General features: G+C 39.6%; 1 protein-coding gene across 1 annotated transcript; it reads right to left on the bottom strand.

Annotated features, from left to right (window-relative positions):
* Nucleotides 1-6,400: 6,400 nt before the first annotated feature.
* On the bottom strand, nucleotides 6,401-23,951 carry SHISAL1 (shisa like 1; the record flags this gene model as incomplete). The annotated part of the gene is made up of 3 exons (XM_084277799.1): nucleotides 6,401-6,728; nucleotides 14,731-14,944; nucleotides 23,885-23,951. 3 exons carry the CDS (start codon nucleotides 23,949-23,951, stop codon nucleotides 6,401-6,403), a joined length of 609 nt encoding a protein of 202 aa, XP_084133925.1.
* Between the last annotated feature and the right edge of the window lie 241 nt (nucleotides 23,952-24,192).

Genomic DNA, 24,192 nt, shown 5'->3' with positions numbered 1-24,192 from the left:
GTGTAAAGTATGCACGTGTTATTAGGATTGAGTATCTGGCACTTAAGAGGTAGGAGTTTTGTAGCTACTAAAATAACTGAAGTATCTTAAAATTGTGGCTTCTATTGTGATGGAGAAAAAGAAATTGGTTGGTAAAACTTGGGATGTCATACTCATTCCTGTGTGTGATGCTATAGTGTTGTGACATTATTTGGTGCAACTGTGGCTTAATTGTAGTAATCTGATTTCACACAAATTTTAGGCCGCTAACTGCTACTTCAGTAGTGTTATGCTGGATTTGTTATGACGTAGATGAGGTAACAATCTTGCTGGAAAAAGTATTACTCAAAATAAATGAGAAAATGTAAATATGGAAGATATTCAGAACTGTTTTGCAGTATTTTTACTAGCTTTCAATTCTCAGCCTGCAGAGTTCAATGAGCAGTAGCCTTCAGATAACCTTTTAACTACTCACTTTTGTTCCAGTTGCTATTTTCTGACAATTCATTACCACATTTAAGTTAAATCACTCAACTGTATAATCCATTTAAAAGAAAGATTTTCCTGAAGCTGATGAATGTGACAGTCCCAAGCTGATGCAAAGGCTGAAAAACAGCTACAAGCGGGAATAACAATCAGCCTGTATCCAATGAATCAGCAGATAACAAGGATGTAGAGAAATAAAAGTTGCAATAATTTACAGAGCAAAAGGAAAAGGAGAATACGGCATGAAATGAACAAATGTATTACATCTGTATCAACAAAAGATGCAGTGTCTATCAATATACACAAAGATTGTATTCAGATTGAGGTGGACAGACCTTGCCTCTTGGCTTAGCTTCACATGCTAATAATGGATTTCTAAATGCAAGGAAGAAAGAAAGCTCTCAGTAACTTATCTATCTAAAATAATTTAAATGCAAATGACAAAAATCGAAACTAAATCTTCCCATTTGTTTGTGTGATTATAGTACCCAGGCAAGTAGGAAAGACTCGGAGCACTGCAGATGTTGAGGTGTTTGGTTCCAAGCCCATTGTCTGTTTGTGCTCTTGGTCTCCTGCCCGGGCATCAAACAGGAGGCCAGACAGGAGAAGCGATATGCAATGCAAAACGAGTTTCAGCATCTGGCTCTTCTAGGAGCACAAAGTGATTTCCTTAGCTTTGGTTTTAAGCAGTTTCATTTTTTACAGTTAAGGAGTTCCTAGCAAACAGAGAAGAACATTTAGAAGAAAATATATTCAACAATAAATGTTACTCTAACCCAATATATTTTGAAGGGAGTGGACACATACATATAGATAATGCCTGACACACCTAACATCTGTTACTAGACAGATTCTCCAGATGACACTGATTCCCACAGAGTTCTTTCATAAAGCACTATATGAGTATTCCATTTTATTTCTTTCCATTTTTAAAAAAAAAAACAAACCAAAAAACCCCCACAAACTATTGGTGCTCTGATTTGACATATTTAGTCTGAGTGTAATATAAAAATCTAGGTAGAGGCTATAAATAAAACCTATGTTTTTCCTATGATGCAAAATGTTACATCTTTAATACAGCATCATCACACTCCTGTATGTAATGTAAATTTGACATCTTCCTTATTTTCAGAACTCTTTACCTAAAATGGAAGGAGGCAGAGTTTGTTCTCTTTGTTACTGTAAACATCTTATATCAAGAGCTGCCTCTGCAAAAAACCCTCCCACCACCCCAGAGCTTCATGGTTTTGGCAGACCATGGCCACATTCACACTGCACCCCTGACCCACTTCAGTGCCTTTGTCCCAAGCTAGGCAACACTGGCAAGACAGCATGTGTAGCTCTTAGAAATTACTGAAGCAGAGGACTTACTGAATCTGTTGTGCTCCAGTGATAATCTGTATCCTGTTTCAAAATTTGGTATCAAAAGGAATTCTTTCAGGCAGTCCTTTTAGACACCAGCAAAGTATTTATTCCCTGTGGTTTACGCAGTTGCTGTGGACACGCTCAGTTACCTGCTGGCTTCTAAACCCTGCCAATATTTTTGTAGGCTTTTTTTTTTCTCTCTTTATTCATAAGTGCTTTGGTAGTCATTTGAAGAGGTGTCAAGTAGCAAGTGAATAGCAGAGGGCTATAAAGTATTCTATTTGTTGTCTGAAAGACAACGTGACTCCTCCGAGGAACTCACTGCAAAAGCAGATTGCAACATCTAGTAAGGGGAAGTAAAATAGACTTGCCTTTCTCTAATACATTCCAACTGCATTAAGGAAGTAAGCATGGGCTGATACTTTTCCTGATTCTGGACAACCAGCAGGTTTCTGAAAATGCGAGTCATGTAGCACAACATACATGACCAGATCTGGAGCAGACCTTGCCTCTGTGTGCTGTTGTGCAGAAAGGCAGGGAGCAGAGAAGCAAAAGATAGACTCGGGGACAGCATTCCCTGTGATTTGCATCCCTGATGGAGGTGGGGAGGAGTTTAATATCTCCAGAGCAGGGCAGAGCGATCACGTTCACCTGTTGCGCTCTCAACATCAGGAACACAGCCCAGCCACAGAGAAACACTGCCAGGCTGCCCTGGCCCACAGGGAAGATCTTATGTGATCTTCCTCACTAGTCTGACCTTTTACAGCCACTGTTAATTAATGATATTCCTCTGGTTGTGAGAACAAGCTTTTTCAGTGGTCAGGATTTTGATTCCTCAACTTACAACATCTCCTGTTATCACCCCCCTGGCTTGCACTTTGTCGAGCAGCAGCAGCCACGTGCCCGCTGCTTGCTGCTGTTTGATCTCCAGCTGTTACGAGCTTGCTGGGGCTAACCAGGCTGCAGATTCTTACACGGACCAGCGAGTGAGGAAGGGCCCAGCTTGGGAGCTGGAGGAACCACCGTGAGGCAAGCCACGACCGTTTCAGCTCATTCACGTGCAGACTGTGACGGTGTTTGGATTGCGGAAGGTACGTCCAACCAGGACCTTCAGGCCTTTGGACAGCCCTCAGATGGTTTCCATACTAAAGAAGAAATCAACATTAGTTGGGCTGCAAAATCTGCACCCTACGTGAGGAAACAACATTGTCCTGAACCAGGCTCGATGTTTCTGAGAGTAATGATTTTCCTTCCTGTCCTTGCACAACACTGTGAGCCCTCTGCAGCGCAGCCAGCAGCGTGTATAATGGATTCCAGACTTCTTTAGTTACAATAATATTATGGCTATACATGGTCCTCTTTGTCTCAAGTAAATAATAGAGTGATCTGCTACGACAAAGTGTTTAAACATCTTGGGGATGGTTCTACCCACTACATACTATGACTTGCTTGTGTTTTCTCTCTGATGTACCTATTTCGGTCATTGATTTCATTGCCAATTCATAGCATTTAAACTAGAACCAGAAAATAAATTTTAAAATAAAAAGCACTTTTTTTTTTTTTTTTTTTAATCCAGAAGGATTCCAAACTGCTTTACAAACTATAGGTTAATCCTGCCATCTTTCCTGGGGAAGTTTCTTACACTGTCAGGTCACTGCAATGAGGATACCTAAAGTCTTTGGCATTGCTGAGATTTTTGATGTGCAGGAGTCACTTTCCTATTGTCATCCTGGGGTGTCTTCTAGAATGGGTATGTTGGGTTTTTAAACTGTATCAGAATAAATGCAGTACAGGGAGCTAACAACTTTAAAAACATCTGTCATCATGAAAACTTGCAAACTGTTTTGCAAAATGTTTTTAACAGCATTTAAGTTTTCACAGCCTGAGATATATGCATATCTCACAGGATTTAAAAAAATAAATAAAATCTCTCTTGTATTTTTAAAAAGTTCATCTGTAAACAGAAATAGTTCTTATGATAGCACCACTCTGTATACACATACATGTGTGAGGTGCTAAAGAAAATTGCTTATTTACTCTATGGAAAGAAAACCTGGGATAAGCTTAGGAGACATTAAAAATGCCAACACAAACTGAAAAGTTAATTTTCAATAGATCAGAAACCTGGTGTTACCAAAGCATTGAAGACATTGGTGTCAGCATCTAGAATAATGTAAATTCAGGTATAAAACACAAAAATATATTAACAGACTAGGCAATGATAGACCATTGACGGAAACTATAAATCCAGTAACTCCACTGGGCTTCTTCACTGGTTATATGATTACATTTTGAGAAGACAGTACCAAGGTTGTTCATCAAATATAAACAGCAGCAGAAACAGACTCTGAAACTAAGCTTAATTTCTATATGCCAAAATGGCCATATTTTCATGTATATAACCTGCAGATTATCTAAGAGAGAAATAAATAGCCTCTTATTCCCCGCTGCCTTAGCAATTACTCTGGTACAGCAGTCTGAAGTTTTATGAGGGAGCTGTTTACCCAAAATCCTCCTGCATTGCTTAAGCACCTTGCCTGAGATCACCAATGCCAACTACCTCTTTCTTGGTAATTTTTACATATCCAACTCAGACTGAATTGTCTCTGCACTTAGTTAAGGGGTTGTCAGTTTCAAAAGTTGCAGGTTATGAGTTTGAAAATATGGCACCTCTTGTAGTGTTTTACAGGCTGAAATACAAAGGGTAAATATGGTTTTGCTAAGGCAAGGTCTGCTTGTTTCTTCCATTGAGCAATGAAAGGATTGGGAGGAAAAAAAAGAAGCAATTTTATTGGAACTGAGGGGAGCACAGACAGATGGTTGGTTCACTGGGGAAGGGGTGAGGATTAGGAGTGACTTATCAATGCCCATCTCCTGCAAACACAGGAAAAGGAGCATATGGGATGTGCTCACCTGATCCTAACATACATTCTCCGCTTAACGCTTAAAAAAAAAAAAGCAAAGAAACAGAATTAACAAAAAGTCAGTAATGGAAAGTGACCAAAGGTTCAAGAATTATTGAATAGTTTCCTTTAATTTGTAATGGTATGGCAATTTTTTAACTACTATTTTTTTTTCTTCATGTAGTCACTATATTTTTATATGGAGACACCCACGTGCACACACATGTATTAAGCTCGACTGCAATCACTGCACCATAAATGTTGGTCTTAACCTTTATGGCAATTCTGACTAAGAGTGGAAAATCAGTATGCAAGAAAAGCTGAAGGAATTAGAAGAAGAAGACAGGAGAGAAGAGGAAGAAGTGGTAAAAAGAAGAGTGCTCACAACTAAGCACAAGCAAATCTCTATCTTAAGTAGCACTGGTGGACTCTTCTGTTTGAACAAGGCCTGCAGAATGGTCCTTAAGTCTGATCTGCACTGGATACATCCATTATGAGCTGCTACACAAACCACCTCCTCCTTAAAGATCCTTGTCCTTGGGTCAAACTATCACCACTTCTATAACAAAAAATCTTCAACCCTATTTGCTCTAGATTTACACTTTAAAAATGAAGGGCAAGTTCTGAAATAAAAGGACAACTGCTATCATCAACCCATCTGCAACACAGTGCTACCCAAAGGTTTCACACCGAGACCAACATTGTGGTTTTACATGCTCCACAGCTTCAGGAACAGCTGTCATCTTTTTCACCTTACTCATTCTTAGATCACTTTATTTTGCCAAAACTCAGCACTCAGCCTTCTGGAACACTTCTAAAATACACTGGTGACTCTGTACTGTCTCTGCCCCCTTCTAAATCTTGAAACTCTCTTGCTAAGAAAAAAGTCCCTGCCTTTCTTGACACCTTATTCAGAGCACTGCTTTATTCAGCTCTCTTCCTTGGCTTCTGTTTTCTTTGGTAAAAACAGTCCTGAATCATTCAATGTCACTTTGTCCCATTGCAATCAGTATTTAGTCTCTTCTATTTATACTGTGTGTTCTGCCTGCTCTTGAAGTATCTGTCTGCCATTTGGTCTGGGCTTTTTTAGGGCTTTTGTTTTGTTTTTGTAGCATTTAACTTTACAGTAGCCTACTTGTGTCACTCTGTCAAATGAGATCAAGCTATGCTTTTTTGGCTATGCATAGAAAAGAAAAATAACCTGTTTTTTATGTTGTTTTTGTGTCTCATGCCACAGAGAGTGTGGATTTGTGACATCACGGTTGAAGGTATTTCTGTGTTGCTATTTACAGTCTTGTAAAACTAGACCAATGGATACACAGATACACGTAGCAATTAGTCTTTGACACCAGATTAAAATTAATTGTATACTGGTCAGTGTAGAACAAAGATTTCTAGGGTTTTTTTTATACCACAGAGTAGGAAAACTATTTAGCACTAAAAAATGGCAGCATCTATTTCTCCAAGCACAGTATTAAAAGAATGACTTAATATACTGCAGAGTACAAAATCACTCCCAAGCAGTAATTCTGTCAGATGGTCATGATATAAAGAATTACGTGCTGGAAATGATGTCGTTCAACCTGAATGTGCAGACACTTCCAAACTGATTGTTCACACTACAAAACAGAGTAAAAAAAAATACATCACAAAATGGTTTAACTTACTTACCAGGCAGATGTACTCTGAAAAGACATCAGGGGTGGGCTTAAAGCATCTCCTTTTAAAGTATGTACTGTCTGTGATGTTTGAGGCTGTGGCTGAGTTTGAGGCTGTGTCTCTGGCTGAGGCTGTGTCTGTACTTGGCTTGGATCCTGAGCAGGGTTAATCCATCGGCTCTGTCCCTGTGTCATCCACTTTCCCTGGATTCCCCACCGTGCCAGGTAAAATTTGCAAATATCATAGTTCATTGAAGAGTAATATAAAAGGTCCAGTACCAGCAAGATCACCACAAAAAAGCCATAGATCCACACTCCTAAAAGTGCACTGTAGTTGCTGTGAAAGAGAAAAAGGGAAAACAAAAAGTTATCTCGTGTATCACATATATCTGCTGCATAATTAGCTCCAAAGCACTAAGTCAGACCACTGATACATACGTGATTGATGGGTTGCACGTTGCCTGCTGCAAATTCTCACTCCCAGAGAGTCGCCCTGCTGAAAGTGGCTGGGCATTTCTGTGGGTGAGGGTTAACCTTAGGAAAATATGCTTTAATAATTGAGACCCAGGAGCGTCCACACTATTCATGGCTGACATGTATTATAAACCACTTCTCTTAAAAAGAAGTGTTTCATGTGCTTGGTTTTGCTCTGAATTTAATAATTAGTTATTGATGGATGCAGAGGATTCTAGGAGAAATCTAGGCTTTCAAGAGCGACAGCTAAAGATCCCTTAGTTTGCCAATCACAAATTTAGGAAGGAAGAATATTGACAAGTTCGTATTATACAATGCACTTCACAGGAAGGAAAATACGTACCACATTTATATCTATATGTTGGTGCAGTTATAATATGCATATATGTGTATATATATATATATATATATATATAAAAATATCACAGAATCACAGAATTGTAGGGGTCGGAAGAGACCTCCAAAGGTCATCGAGTCCACCCCCCCTGCCAAAGCAACTTCCTTAGGACAGAGTGGACAGGTAAGAATCCAGACGGGTCTTGAATATCCCCAGAGAAGGAGACTCCACCACCTCCCTGGGCAGCCTGTCCCAGGGCTCTGTCACCCTCACTGTGAAAAAGTTCTTCCGCATGTTGGTGCGGAACTTCCTGTGCTCCAACTCGAGGCCATTGCCCCTTGTCCTGCCTCCACAGAGCACTGAAAAGGGGCTGGCCATTTCCCCCTGTGTCCCACACTTGAGTTATTTATAAACATTAATAAGATCCCCTCTCAGTCTTCTTTTCTCAAGGCTAAACAGCCCCAGTTCATTCAGCCTTTTCTCGTAGGGAAGATGCTCCAGGCCCTTAATCATCTTCATAGTCCTAAATATATATATATATATATATATAAATACATATATAGGTAAAGACCAAGAAAATTACCAGCTGCTGACGTGGTGCTGTAAAGCTATCACAGGTGACTAAAAATACTAAAAGGGGGAAAAGAAAAAACAAAATGGAGGAAAAGGCATAAGGGGGTCAATAATTTGGGCATCAAAGAGAGAAGTAAGTGCTAAAGCTCCGCTGGAGATGCAATATCATTAAAAGAAAAATGCCTGTCAGGTGTAAATGCAGTTTGGATTGGAAACTGTGAGAGTGGGGAGGATGAGGGTAGAACAGAAAAGAAACAGGTAAGAATGAGATTGTTAGGTGTACAGCGAAGAAGGCTAATCTAGCCTATGAGCTAAAGTAGAGCAGAGACTGAAAAACTAAAAGCAAGCAGAAGGGATAGTAATAAAAATTGTCTTTAGGACACCAGTCTTGGGGAAAAGCCATACTGAAGTAATACATGTGCAACCCACATTTATGTGAACCTGAACTTACTGAATAACATTGAACACACACTCAACCTTTCTTTCTTTCACAAAAGTTCAGAAAAACTTTGAGGCAACTGTATTTTTATCATAACATTTATCAAAACAGACATGCCACGAGAAATAAAAAGTTGACAAGACAAACATGTTACAGATGCAAGCTAGAAAGATGTTTTGACAATTTAAAAACACATCCCAAGCTTTTTTGGATCTAAACCATTTCAGGTCTCTGCTTTGAACTTTCACTTCCATTTAAACTTTTGTATGACTCTCTCATGTTACACTTTAAAAAAAACAAACATATGAAACAAGAAATATATGAAACCAGATAAGAAATCAGACTTGAAATTTCTGTGCTTTGCCCTTCAGTCCTTAAGGAGACCGATCCTTCTCTTCAGAGATTTTTTCTTCCACTCCATAGATATAACACACTTAGTCTAAGTGAGGTCCCATTGCAAATAACTGTAAATAACAGGAGAAAGGGCTGAGCTGTTAATGAGTCCCTTTCTCTGTAACTTTAGGATTACACAAAGCCAGGATTAAAAAAAAAAAAAAAAAAATTCAGTAAATTTCCAGGAGGATAGGAAGTAGACAAAATATAGTGCTTCTGAAACCCCTTAAGTCCAGAGTCTTTGTCTCTGCTAAAGACTTACACATGCATACCCAACCTCACACAACAGTGGGTAGGCCTTTGTAATGCATTAAAAATCTTTGCAGTCCATGCACTTCAAAGCATAACAGGATCTGGTTAATGCAGGCTTTCTCAGCAGCACTACTCTTGACTTTTGGTGGATTTATTCCTATTGGGGTAAACTCTCTCATTTTCTGCTCATATAAATAAAAGGCAAGCGAAGGCTTGAGAAGTCAAGAAGAAATCCGTTGGAACAAATCCTGTTCTTTATCACTAATACCATCAGGATCCATTTTACAAACAGGTGAGCTGTATGGGATCCACTGTATGAATGGAAATATTAGAAAACATGTTATTTTTGTTTTGGCAACAATGCAAGAGGCAGGAACGTTTCTCATAATTAAATCAAAAGAATTTGTTTGTATTTTAGGTATTACGTTTCCCCCATCAGAATTTTGGTTAGTGAAAATTAGAGCTATTTTGAGTGTTCTAATTTAAAGATACAAATTTATTAATCATGCCATATGCGAGTCATCCATATGCTCCTTCTAAATAACATCTGTTTCTTAGAAGTACAAAAATGAGAGACTGTTTTATTTTAATTAACAGACAGCAGGACAACAGCACTATCAAAAGGGCCTTGTGAAAAATCACAAGCAAAAGTAATAATCAGTGTGTCTCATACACAGAGGGGAAATTCTGCACTTTGATGTTTTCCATTATTCAAACTATTAAGATGGTAGACAATACTAATTCTACCGATGGCTATTAATGATAGGAAAAATCAAAACTTCCCTAAACATAACAAGATGCCTTAATTAGAAAATAAATTACCATTCTTACACTGAGTAACAGTAAGGCCGGAGACACGGGAAAGAACTGGGAAGCAAAAAAGCTTGTAGGCCTTACTCTCATTTCATTGAATCGAACCATTTAATTGTAAGTTTCAACTTGAATCTGATATTCCTGTGCTTTTGTGCAGAAGTTTCATCTGAATTAGAAGTAATCTTTGAACAGATACCAGATTTACTGAGGTTCAAAATACTGGGTTTTTTTCATTCACTGGGACAATCAAACGTAAATTATTTTGGTGTGGTTGTATCTCTTCTCCCCTTTCCCGTCTGGAAAGTTTACCCTGCACTACTAGTGCTCCTGCCCACTTCACCCCCCCACCCCCGATCAGTCATTCTGGAGATTCCTGTTTAAGTTCAACACAAGGTTTAGCAAGGTAACACCAAAAATTACTTCTAAAACTAAGTCCACTGCTGCTGCTGGCATACAGATAAAAAAGCTAAATCTGGTGGAAAAGTTACAGCCAATTTCCTTTTAGCTTCTCTGTGAAACCGGGTAATTCACAGACCTATCAGAAAAGTGCAGGAGCTCATGAGTTTAAGATACTTTGTCTTTTATAGAAATATGAAGTATATCTGGAATAGTCTTGATTCAGAGCCCACTTGTGTAAACAGAATGATGTGCTCTGACTGCAGGAAGCCTTGAATTTGGCTTTCTGAGAATCAGAAATACTTTTACCATCCATCTCCTCTTATTCCATCTACAGAATCCTGCTTAGAAGTCTCTAACAACCCCCTGCTACACACAAATGAAAAGACAGGCTCTTTTATTATTAGTCTTACCTATGTGATTATTTCCATCTAATTCATTAACTTTTTGAGACAGATGACAAGCAGGTTAGGACCAGGTCACGTTTTTGGTGTGGGTATTTTTTGGATTTTTTTTTAATAGATTGTTGTGTATTATGTGCAGCACATGAACAGGAAATAATACATTTGGGCTTTAAAAACCCCCAACATATCAAGCCAACTGTGAGCAAAATTCTACAGCTGCAGTTGGAATGTGGGCAGAGGACCACAGAAACCATTTCTTGTTGCCCCAAAGAAACGCAAGATTACGTCCTAGCAAATACCTTGGGATTTCTACTGCAGCTTTTGCATTTACACCTTAAATGGGGTTGCTTCTCTCCTGCCCTCACCCCCATTGCTTTCTACTATTCTTTCAAGGCCTTTGCCCAATCCTGTGTTGTCTTGTAATGCCTGTTACTGTAGCACCTAAGAGGTACTACCAGCTAAATGACAACTTTTTGCAACAGAGCGAATTGATATTTTTTTAATTTACTTTTTTTTTTCTTTCTTCCTTGCAAAGATGACTTTCTGGGAGATATTTAAGCACATGGCAGCTCTGTGGGGGGATATGCTGTACTTGGAGAAAGATAGCTCTATTCTATCCTCACGTTGCTTTAGGTGCAGCATTGTAGCGTGGCGTGCAAAAGCCATTCAACCCTGAAAAACTGGGATAAGAGATAAGGAAAAACACGGATGCATTACAGACTGCTGTAACACTGCTCCAGCATCAGATTAAGGGCTCCTAACATAGTTGTACTGCTGAGAATCCATCAAAACAGGCATAGTAGAAAATCTGAGGGAGTATGAATACTATATTCAAATGAATACTATTTTAAAGAATATTAAACAACTTATTAGACAAAGTCTTACAGAAAAATACTTTGGACGGCAGATTTTTTCTTGTCTGTTAAACATCATTGTTATTTCTGTACTTAATGCTACATGAATTGTTCACATTTAAAAATACTACAGGCTGAATAATCTGCATGATCTGTAAGATACAGTAGCCCAGTATTCTGCACTTATAAAAACATAGAAATCTTTTGTTATAGTAATGGAAAAAATGTAAATAAACCTGGCTATAGTTATATATTGTGTGGCTGTAGAAGACAAACATGTTTTTTGAGCTGTGCCATGCCAAAGAAGTTATAAGTCACTTCATTAATGTTCTCCCTCAACTGTATTATAAAACAAGAAACTTGTTTTGATGATCACAAGAATGGCTAAGGGGAAAAATAAACCAAATAATAATATTGAAATAAACCAAATAATAATATTGAATCACTCTTCCCTGAAAACTATAATCCTTTTTTTTCTCAGTTCATTGCTATTCCCATATCCTAAATCATTCTCCCCAGCCACAGTACAATAAGTTTCATCAGAATTTTTTTCAGTGGTGTGTGAAATTAGATCTAAACAAATAGCTGACTTTGTTACTGTAAAGTGAACCTTGGATGTAGTAGAATCTAAAATAAGGTAAATTATCTCCTACGTTAAATAAAGTCAGAGTGTATTAAGTACGATGCTTTTTGTGATATTTTTAATGTAGGCATCTCTGCTTCATTGCTTTCCTTCCCTCCACAGGATATGAAAATTATCAGGAAGTTTTCTACCAATCTGGCGAGCTCAGGGTGAGGCGATCTCTCACCCCCTGTCTCACTGCACCGCTGGAGCGTTACACAGAAAGTCAGCATCTCTTCATTTTCCTGCCCCTGCCTGATTTATCAGAAGTGATGCTTCAGGAAGTTACAGAAAGGCAATACCGGTTCCACTCTAGCACTTCTCTACACTAAGGCTCCAGAGGCCTTCTATTGCAATTAGCTTGATTTCATGTAACTTTGCAAAAGATCAGCACATAACTAATGTCCACCAGAAACTCTGGACTGAAGACACACATCGTAAGTAGTCCACAGATGGTTCTCAACAATGGATCTTACCAACAAAGATGACAGAGGTAGCTCTTTCTTCATCACCAACAAAGATGACAGAGGTAGCTCTTTCTTCATCACAACTGAATGACGTGACTTTAAGCTTGCTAAATGAAAACTACTATAATACTTATGCTCTGCTCTAAATATTTTAATTAAAATAAGTACTGTAGTCCTTAGAATAAAACATGTTTTTCCCGCTGAGGAACAGCTCACACATGTGTGAGCAAGCATGCAAACAGAGAATGCAGGAGGCAGAGAACTGTTCTACATCCCAGGGTACATTTTGCAATCAGACTGTACCTGTGGCTCCGTGCATGTCTGCTCTGGAAAGTGCCTGATTGTCCTGTCCACTCCAGGTTGTTGGTGAAAGGCATAATGGAAGGGCCTTACCTTTGTAAGCTCTGGTCATGAGAACACAGAGTAGCTCCTGAGATACTGGAAAAAGCTTTCTACTTGGCTGAACCACAGTTAGCCAGTAACATGCCAAATTCTGTGGTGAAGCTGCCTGTTAGGCAGACTTGGCTGCTCAGCAGTGCTGGTGCGGGGTTGACAAAACAGTAAGGGAAGAAATAAAGCAAATTAACTGTGAGCAAGACAAAGAACTGGGAAAGCAGGGGGGCAATAGGCACGCTTCTCCATTCTTGAGATCCTGTTTGTATCACTCAAGAGCAAGAAACTGCTTCAGACTCAGTTTGCAACTGTGGGTGCAGCCCTACTGTACTGAGAGTCCTGCAAGGACCTCTCTTCAGGCAGGCATCCAATTGCTGCCGTGGTGGCATGGTCACCCCAGTAAACAAAGGGGGAAGCACATCCTACTTCTACCATGGAGTGCATGTAGAGTGTGCATTGCAGGGGAGTGCTGGGGCATGCTGTGGTACGACCTCTACTTGGAGGCATACATGTTGGCTGAGCTGGGTAGCCCCAGGTGAGCGTGATACCAGTTTCTAGACTGTCCAAACTGCACAAAGGGTGGAGAAAATGGAATGGCCTGTAATGGGCTGTTTGAGTTGAAGTCTCTCCCCAGCGTTCTGAGAGACATGTTCTCATGATGTTCCCAGATGCACTACAAGGGCAAGGGAAGGAAATTTCACCTCAAGAACATACCTGCATCTACAGTAGCAAGACAGTATAGAGCTACATTGATTTAAAAGTATCTTATATGGGTAGTACACAGTACACAGGCTTCATTATAGCAGGTGATTATTGCTGTAATACCTGTAAAGATAGAGTATGCAACACCTACATCTATGCAAGATTCAAATACCTCTAGATAGAGCTGTATAAGGAGTGGCTGTTAAGGCAGATGACAGCTTGCTGACTCCATGAGCCGGCTGTTGCTGGACACAGCTGCACGCAGTGAGTTAAAAGAGCAGACATCAGTATTCCAGCACCACAGTCTCCTAGCAGCCTTGCACCTGCTTCCATGGGAAAGAATGACAACACACCAACTGACTTTGCACCACAGAAGAAAACACTAAAATCCCTGTTGCAAACAGAAATCAATAGTCTTGAATTCCAGTTGGCTTTATTCTGCCCCTTCCTTGCCCTGGAGGGGCTGGACACCAGAATAAAAAGCGGGGGGAAGCAGATCTATCAGAACTGGACCTTGGGGCTTTACATCAGCTGAAAGTTGTCCTCTGTGCAAAAAAACAGCAGCAAATTAGAGTGGCCACAATGTCAAATACCAAATAGGAGGCAGACCACAAGTGAAAATTTTGCCACGGTTAGCGGGTAGTCAGCAGCAAAGACCTACTTGTTACTTACAGGTTCTTCAGGAAAGAAGTTACTGACATTGATGTTAGAGAACAGGCCCTGGCAGCGTGTGGAAGTATCCCAGGAACAGCAAGGAGACCACGCAGTGTTTGTATATAAGCAAATACATTCTGTTCCCCAAGGTCAGTGATTAACAGATTCAGACTCAAAACATCAGAGATTCAAAGTAGCGCATCTGGGTTGATATGGAAAATGTGAACTCACACGCCCTCCCCTCCCTGATCTGAGGAGGGGTTTATTTTTACTGATACACATTTTGACGTAGCTTGGATCCGGTTGGGGTGGAGGGAGAGACTTTTGTAGCTTTTATACACAGCTTTATGTTTGTTACACTTACATGCAATGTTTATAGCCCATGTCAGAGAAAGCAATGTTCAAATACCTTTTCGTTTAGGAGTTCTGTAACAGCAAAAACCTTTTAGCAATGTTTTCCTGTGTATGCAATTAGTCTAATTGCTTCCACCATTCAGCATACCACAGACTGTATTATCAGACCAGGTACAGTTTGGTGAAGAGTACTTTAAAACTCATTTACTTACTTATGCATATATCCATCTGCATTCCCTGTTAAGTTCATCTGCATAACAGTCTGAAATTCTGTCTCATTGCAGCAGTATTTAAATACTGTGTTGTTATGGTGACAGCAAAAGATGTACGATTTATTGTCAGAAAGACGGGGGCAGTGAAAACCAAAGTGGTAGCGACCTTTGTAGTCCGTGTATGGCTCGCAGACCCGAAAATGTGCGGACAACACTGTAAAACAAAGAACAATATTGGCTTTGTGAGTCACTCGTGTTATCTGTATGTTATGAACTAGAATTTTTCACTGGTTAAGCTTAAACAATTGTTGTTTGATTCCTGAAAAACATTAATATTTCAGAACTTTCGACATCACAACATTTGGTACTACAAGATAACAATATTTAGCCTCTTGTTTTGATTTTTATTGTTACTATGTTTCTGATTACAACTATATCTTTTAAGGGAAAAGAAGACTTGCCCTCCGTGTTGTGAAGCAGAAAAATATTTAGGGAAACATTTTCATACTGCTGTTCTAAATATATGAGTATCCATAAACACCCAACAATGCTTGTGTTTAAGTCTCCCGAGATGACTTCATAAAAACAAAAAGTCTATGTAAAAACTGCAGTAAAAGTTTGATGGCACTTATTTACAGTCACTGTTCTTGACAGGAAATATCTTCTCCACTGTAAAGGTCATTCTTTGATAAGGATTATTCTGCCAGAAATAGCAATTACAAAACAGCGTCACAGATCTGACCAACTTTGAATTTGTAAACAGACAGAACTAATAGCAGTACAGCTATTCCTGGGAGTTCTTCCATTTCGCCTTTGTTAAACTCTCACATAAAGCATTTATTATCTCCCTGAGAATATTTTTTTTATGGGACAATGTTACACTGATTTCACCATCACTTTTCCGGAAGGTGGGGGAAGAAATGCTCTCCATCCGCACCCTCGGAATGCAGCCTTGAGGCTGATTGTTGCATGGGGACAGGGACGTTACACTTACATGGTGAGACTGTGGGCAGATGCAAGCTGCAAACAGCTTACAGGTACCGTACAGACCCCCCAAGGGCCTTACACTCTTAAGGAAAGTAAAATGCAGAAGTCAAGAATCTGAATAGCAATGAAATGTTTTTACTCCAGTCAGAGAACAGAGACACAGCGATGCTGCGGGTAGCTGTGCTTCATAAGGTTACACTAATTAACACTTCAGAATGGCAGAATTAACCCTTGTAACTTGGTAGATGATTTTTCTATCAGTTTACCAGTACACAAGGTTACAGATAATGACTTGCATGGATTTAGCTTAATGGTACTGCGTCTCTCTGCACATATCCTCTGTTCATCCGTATCACAGAATCACAGAACATTAGGAGTTGGAAGGGACCTTGAAAGATCATTTAATCCAACCCCCCTGCCAGAGCAGGATCACCTAGACTCAGCCACACAGGAACACATCCAGGTGTGTTTTGAATGTCTCCAGTGAAGGTGACTCCACAACCTCTCTGGGCAGCTCTGTCACCCTCACAGTGAAAAATTTTCTCCTTATGTTCACGTGGAACTTCCTGTGCTTCAGCTTGCACCCATTGCCTCTTGTTCTATCACTGGTCATCACTGAGAAGAGCCTGGCTCCATCCTCCTGACTCTCACCCTTTACATATTTATAGGCACTAATAAGGTCACCCCTCAGTCTCCTCTTCTCCAAGCTAGAGGCCCAGCTCCGTCAGCATCTCTTCATAAGGAAGGTGTTCCATTCCCTTAATCACCTTGGTGGCCCTGCGCTGGACTCTTTCAATGAGTTCTACGTCCTTCTGTAACTGCATCTGTGCACCTTATCTATCTAATCCTCATTTCCTTCTATGTTGCTTAGAAGCCTATCCCTAACACTTTTGATTTTTTCCTCAATTTTATAGGATATACAAATTTCAAGAATCTCTCACTGTCTGTAGGCCTAGTCACATTTCAAGGATTGTGACAGTGGAGATTACTTCTTTATTTATGTGTATAGAAGGAGCCTTGAATAAAGAGCACGAAACTGAAAGCAATGTAACTTGTACTGCCCTCTGAGTGAAGGAAAACCATTCTATAAACATTTTACATTTTAAATACACACACACACACACACCTGCCATCATTGCTTTAACAGAAGACAAAATCCTTTTGTAAATTAAGTCAGGAACTAAAAGTGCTTGATGGTATTTCTAAAGGAACATAGATACTGAGAAAATTAATTACCTAGCTGTCCTTACCCTGCCTGGGAAGAGTGTGTATTTCAATTCTGAGGATGCTATAAGCAGTAAGGAAATTGTCTTTCTTCAGATTCAGGTCTTTAACTCTTGCAAAAAATCTGCATGTTCACATTCTGTTGCAAAAATCCACAAAGCATGTAATTGCATGAACATTATTTGTTTGAGCAAGTACTTACTTCCCCGCACACCCTTCGATTAACACAAAAATAGCAAGAGTATTCCAGGATTAAGTTCTGAAATAATTCAATGGTTTGTGGTTGGATGGGACCTCTTGAGGTCATTTGGTCCAACCCCTCTGTTCAAGTAGGGTCACATGGAGCCTCTTGTCCAGAACCATTTCCAGATAGCTTCTGAAAGATAGAGACTCTACAAGCTCCCCAGGCAATTTGTGGCAGTGCTCAGTCACACTTATAGTGATAAAATGTTTCTGGACATTCAGAAGGAACTTTGTTTCAGTTTGTGCCCATTGCCTCTGGTCCTGTCACTGGGCAACACCCAAAAAAGCCTGGCTCAGTCATCTTTACATGACCCCCTCAGGTGTTTTTATACATTGATACGATCCTCCTAAGCCTTCTTTTCCTTCAACTGAACAGTCCCAGTGCTCTCAGCTTTTCATCGCATGAGAGATGCTCCAGTCTCATCATTCAGCAGCCCATTGCTGAACTCATTCCAGTAACTCCATCTCTCGTACTGGGAAGCCCAGAACTGGACACAGCACTCCAGGTGTTGCTTCACTAGTGTTGAGTAGAGGGTAAGGTCCTAAGGTCCACCTCCCTCTACCTGCTGGCAGCAATCCTACTTAAGGAGCTTACCATCCAGCTGGCCCCCAGCATACACTGGTGCCTGCGACTGTTCCTCCCCATGAAGGGGTAGGACTTCACACTTCCCACTGATGAACTTCATGAGGTTCCTGTCAGCCCATTTCTCCAGCCTGTCCATGTCCCTCAGGAAAGCAGCACAACCCTATGGAGGATCAGCCCTTCCCCCCACATCTGTATCAACAGGGAACTTGCTGAGGTTACACTCTGTCCCATCATCATTTTAACTATGGATTTATTTGCTTTTGGAAAGTTAAATCTAGAAAATTATGTGAGAGATGTGTGGCATGGGAGAAATTCAGAAACTAAATAGAACTTTTAACTAAGTATTTGATTTTTAACAAGAACATGAGCTTGATTTGGTTACTTAAACACAGGTCTCCAGTGCCAGCTAAGATTTCCCTGGGCTGTTCCATCTGGTCTCCAGCTTTCCGTGAAGGACATGGAGGTCCAGTGCACACATGGATGACCTGGGACAAGTCAAATGGCATTAGACACACATGGTATGGCACGTATAAAGGTCCCTAAGTGTTGTTTGATACCAGCATGCAAGGGTACATTACATGTGTTACAATGCGTGTAGTCCCAGTAGTCATTATTACTGGGGAAAAAAGGCAAGTCCATGCTTGAGGTCAACAAACAGAAAGTAAATCTTACTACTGGTTCTAATAAATGGAGGACGAGGGGTAGCCTTCATAGTGAGTGCAGCACTGCACTTCCAATAGCAATGTCAAACCATAGCATTTTTTATTTACAGTATCCACAGAAGGGCACCCATCTAACCCTTCTCTGATAAATGGCCAGCTTCAAAGGAAGAAACACACCTGCTATATCAAAAATGCTGTGGACTAAACTCTCTAGTAAGAAAAAATGCTTTTTCATTCTTCTTTAGGGCTTGCTTAATCCTGAACATTTGTGTTTGGGTTTTTAAGCCCCACCTTATCCAGTGTGCTCTCTATTCAGCTGAAGGATAACTGAACCTGCAGAGTTCTTATCTGAGTTAGATGACTTCATGTATGTACTACTTCAGTTGCAGCCATGGAGAAAATATAACTGATCTGATCAGTTTGACATTTCTTAATTTTTATCCATCTTGACTTACTCTTTCTTAGATGGAATATCTTCACTTGGATTACATCAGCTGCTCCTAGGAAACAAAATTTTCTTCTTTGATCCCTGCAAAGCCTTGGAGTACGACACAAATTTTGTTTATCATGCATTATGACAACAGAACCATCATTTTTTCAAAATGTGGGTATAAAGCCCATTATGGCTAAAGATATATTAACTTAGCTTTCCTTTTTAAAGTTACATTACACCCACGTACACATTGGTAATTTTTGAAGCCTTCAGTATAGATGGTGGCTTGAGGTTCGGGACATTTTAATGGAAGATATTTATTGCTAGAACTAGCTTTGCAAATAACAGGATAGCAAAAAATGTAATTTTTCATATGTTATTACTACAACTTTAGCTTAGGTGAATTACACCCCTTTTAAGCTAGTACAACAGCTCTGCAAGGTTATACCTGACTTGTATATACATCTAGTGCTAATTCTCAATATTAAAATGTATGTTTCATAACCAATCAAATACTTCCATGCTTCCAAAATTATTCGGTGCTGTGAGAGAGACGTTACATTGTGAGATGCCATAGAGGGCTACAGGACTCTAAGAAGCTTAGCTTGCTCATCACACGTGTCATAGTGTCCCTGATCCCTAGACAGGTCCCTTTGCCCATATTAAAGGGGAAAAAAATATCCCCAAACTTCTTTGGGGATGAAAACTGGGGAAAGATGACTACAGAATGAAGGGAGAATGAACATAACATCAGGTCAGAGGAAGAGTGATGTTTGCAATAAAACATAGCGTTAAGCAAATCCTTAAATGGTAAAATGTGTGTCAATGATTAAAATAAATGCCCAAATAAGAGCATAGTGAGATGACTGAATTAGTCTGAATCTGGTTGTCAGTGTGTGTGGGGGTTAATGCGAGTAGGCGGCTAAGCACCACGCAGCTGCTTGCTCACTCTCCCTTCCCAGGGGGATGGACAAAAGCCTCAGGTGGGCAAAGCAAGAAAATCCATGAGTTTTTAAATAAAGACTATTTAATAAATGAAAAAAGCCTCCATCCCTACTACCACCAGCAAAACCCCTAAACAACCCATGAGTGATGCTCACTACCAGCAGACTGATGCCCAGCCAGTCCCTGCAGAACGTTGGGATAAACTCCCACCCCAGTCTTACTGCTGAGCATGCTGGTACGGGGCAGCCCTGTGGCCAGTTCAAGTCAGCTGTCCCCTGCCAGGCTCCTGCCCACACCAGCCTCCTCACTGGTGGGCAGAAATGATAAAGAGAAGCGGCTTTGACCCTGCTTAAGGGCTGTTCATCAAGAACTAAAATACCAGGTGTGTTACCAATGCTGTTTTGGTCACCAGTTGAAAAGATAGCACCATGCGGGCTGCTAGGAAGAGAACTAACCCCATCCCAGCCAGACCTGCTACACAGCCAAAAAATTTCATTAACTTATTTTAATCAGTGTAATTTTGCTTGCTGTCCAACAAACAAAGTGTAATTGGGATTTTTAAAAAGTATTTTTCCTGAAAATAACTTTGCTTAAATCCTGAGGATTAACAGACTTATTTCTACAGAAATGCTTCAGATAAAAAATATTGTATCTGAAAGCCTCTTAAGTTCTCTGTTGCAAAGATGGTAGCTGTTTCTGGAGCTGCATGTGCAAATTCTCAGATTATTTTGCAAAAAGTATTATTGACCATGTAAATGATGTAGATGCTCCCCTCTCTGTTCCTACTAATTTTGAGAGGAGAATAGTCTGCCATGCTTCAAATGACTGATTTAAGCTCATTTTAAAATTTACCAAATCTCCCTCACAAAAAGTAAACAGACAGTATAGTGTTACCTGACTTTCTGTTCATAGTTAGAGATCTGTGTAATTCTGATTAAATTTTTAATTTAGCTACTAAATTTTTAAAGCCCTGAGGCTTTCAGAATGGCTGGTCTATATAAGCTTCCCATTTGGATCCACAGAAATACTAACAGCTATGCATTTTACTTAGCACAGTGTCAATCACTTGAGATACTCTGATAACTTTCCTTCTTTGAAGAAAAAATACCGTGATGCACAAATAATCTGACATTTTTTGCTTGCTAATGGAAACCTTGATGTCATCACTGGTTTTAGAAGCATGTCTCAATCCACTAAATGAATACAAGCGTCAACATTATTGTAAAGCAAGTCTAAGAGTTAATACTAAGAAAGGTATTCTTCTGGCATGATTGCATGCTGCTCCTCCCTATCTTATGCATTCCCTTGTGTGGTTAGTGCAACTAGTAAGTGTTCACATGTCCTAAAATTGCATGCCACTGTGATCTTGATAGTGTTGAAATAAAATCAATCTAAAGTTTCAGTGTCCTCAACCCAATTCCATCCTCTTTTTCTTTTTTTCTAATGGACCCAAAGCTTACCTACTCTGAACTGACACCTTTCTTTCCAGCACTATTTGTCCCTGCCCTGATGAGAGCATTTTGCCCATGGTGGCGAACTGCATCTCCTTCCTAACCACACAGCTAAAGCTGCCAAACTTCACCCATGTCCTGTGCCACAGCCTTAGTATCTGACCACACCTCTACTCTGCTGCCACTGCTGCTGCTTCTCTCCTTTTCTGACACCAGGAAGATGGCTCCAAGAACAGCTCTGTTACACGTGCCCTTATTTTCATTTCACTTGTGGAGCCAGTGGAAGTTAGGCCTCTGGTTGTTAAGTGCAGTTTCCAACCATAAACACAGATCTTAGAAACTGAGAACTAAGATTGCGAACCTCAGTATATCAAAGACTTGGAAGCAAAGCATGATCTTACAGACAGAAGTGTGTAAATCTAGGGACTCAAAAGGAGTCCTGCCATTCGATTTTCATTTCAGCTCAGTTTAAAAATGATGTCTCCTTTAAAAAAGGATAATGCTCTCATTCCAGTGAGAGCATCATCCTTCCCCCCTCATCAACTCTCACTGCATGAAGCCAGTAGGGTTTTTTTATGGACGCTGACCTGTCACGGACAAAGAAATTTACATTCATCCTGGCTGCAAAATAATAAATAACAAATTTCATCCTGTAAAATTTGTGTGATTTAGTGATGACCTAAACCCACTCCTACAGAGGTCAGTAGTAAAATTCCACAGAGCAGTGAGACTGGCGTGAGAGGCTTGTGATGATTTTAGATTAAGCCAGCACTCTACATACCAATAGCGGATGTCAGATAGTGAAATACTAGTAATCAAGGAGCAACAAGAAGATAAGGTACATGTTTGCAAAGACAGTAGTTTGTGATGTTAACAAGTATATTATGCAAGATGTAAAACCTATATGAAATTAGTTTCAAATAAAACTATTCCACTTCAGAGGTGGTGCTTTTCTTCTAAGGTATAAAACAAAATGAAACAAAAATATCCATACACTGCCTTATATCTGGGTTTTAGGGACTAGGTGTCTACATATACCAGTGGTTGACTACTTCTATTTTTACACACAGTGTAATCCCAGAGTTACATTCAACTGGAACCTAAGTATTTATATCATCTTCAGGAAAATGGTTGGAACAAGTGAGGTCTAATAGAAGTCCCCTAGAGAGAATGGTAAAGGTATGCAAACTTCAAACACATTGATAGAAGCTGCTGGGAAAGTTTTGGGGTGCTTGACCACTTGGATACATTCATCAAAGTCTTCTTGATTAATTGGCTTCATTCATGGGCCAGATTTCTGAAATGACCTTAACCTGGATAACAACAAAGAAGCTGCTACAATCCCTGTGCGTGATTCCAGTACACAGGAGGAGGGTAGATACATAACTAGGGATGCAGCGCCATACGTAGGGATATCAGTGGAAGGACTCTAAAGGAGAACTGTTCCAAGATTAGGCAGAGAAGTAGTGGTCTAGTTGATATTATTATACCACTATTAGCGAAAGGATTCTGTCAGTTAGGGCTAATAATGAACTATCATTAGCAAGAATCAACCTGAACACTTGCAAACAAGCAATGAGACTGTGGGCAACAAAGCAGACACTTGAACTAATTGATGAGGATCTAACACTGAATGCAGACAGAGTAACAAGCAACCTTACTGGAACACACCAGTAAGTTATATAATGCCTGGTAAAGTTTTAAGTATGGTGTTTATAGAGATGTGATGTCATACAAGGAAATAAGTAGCATTGATGAAAAAAAAAAATCTTTTGGGATTAAAAAGTGCTTCAAGGATGTAGGAGGATGTAGGATAAAGGAGGTTTAAAAACTCCTAGGATCAAATCTATTTGGACTAAGAACTTTAAAAATTATTTTTCTTAACCATTCATAATTACAGAAACCCTTAGTGTCATAAAGTAACTCCTGAAGAACGAGCAGAACCAATACTCACAGCAATTGGTTAATTCTCCATCTAATCACTGACAGATCTCTGCAAAAAAACCTTTCTGTGAGCTAGTAGCAAACATCTAGAGCAGCTCTACCAAGCATCAGGAGAAAAGCATCTGCAACCAATCCCTGGTCCAGTCAATTTTTCAATTCAGAAAAATAACATAGTATTTGCATACCATGATGTCATGCATTTTTCTATTTATATATACATATATATATATATTTAAAGACAAGTTAGATTGCATCTAAAATGTATTCCTCTCAAGAACAGCTGGAGCTCCAGTTTCAGTCTTTCCCATGCTTACATACTCTTGCATACACATACAAAACCACGCAGTTAGAACCCAACTTACTCTGCTAAATAATCATCTTCTGAAAGCAAACTGGTTGGACTATTCAGTTCTGTAGAGCTTGCTTTTAGCTTTTTTTCTTTTAAATTTTCAGCCTGCTTCACCATGTTAGCATTACACCACCTTTTCCTTCTTAAACTGCATTGTCAATTGCACTTCAAATTCCAGCTTCCATTTCTAAATACACAGAGGATTTATTTATTTGTTCATTTAAAATCCATTTGATCTTGTGTGTTTTGTAGTAACCAAGTATTAAATTGCAACTAATTTTTCCCTGTGGCACACATCAATGAGAGAAAAATTCAAAGTATAGAAGTTACCTGCTGACAACAGTAATGAAAGCAGAACCATCAGCACATTTAAGGACTGTTGACCACAACTTGTCATCGTCGGGTTTCATTGGTCCATTAGAGAATTACCTGTTTGACAAGATACGACATCACAGTTAAGCATTTGTTTCATCTCACTTTCATTCTCTAAACTTTTAATTCCCTATAAAGCTCTGGTAAAATAAAAAAAAAGTTAACTTTTTGTTTCTGGGCTTAGAAATGAAATGAATTCTCCTTTCTATAATTTCATTAAAATTTCTTTCTAATTTCACCACAAAACTATACAGCCATTGACGTAC

Source organism: Gallinula chloropus (assembly GCF_964237585.1).
Source record: "Gallinula chloropus genome assembly, chromosome: 1".
Lineage (NCBI taxonomy): Eukaryota > Metazoa > Chordata > Aves > Gruiformes > Rallidae > Gallinula > Gallinula chloropus.
Note: the sequence above shows the minus strand (reverse complement) of the source record. Positions and strands in the feature narration are given on the sequence as shown.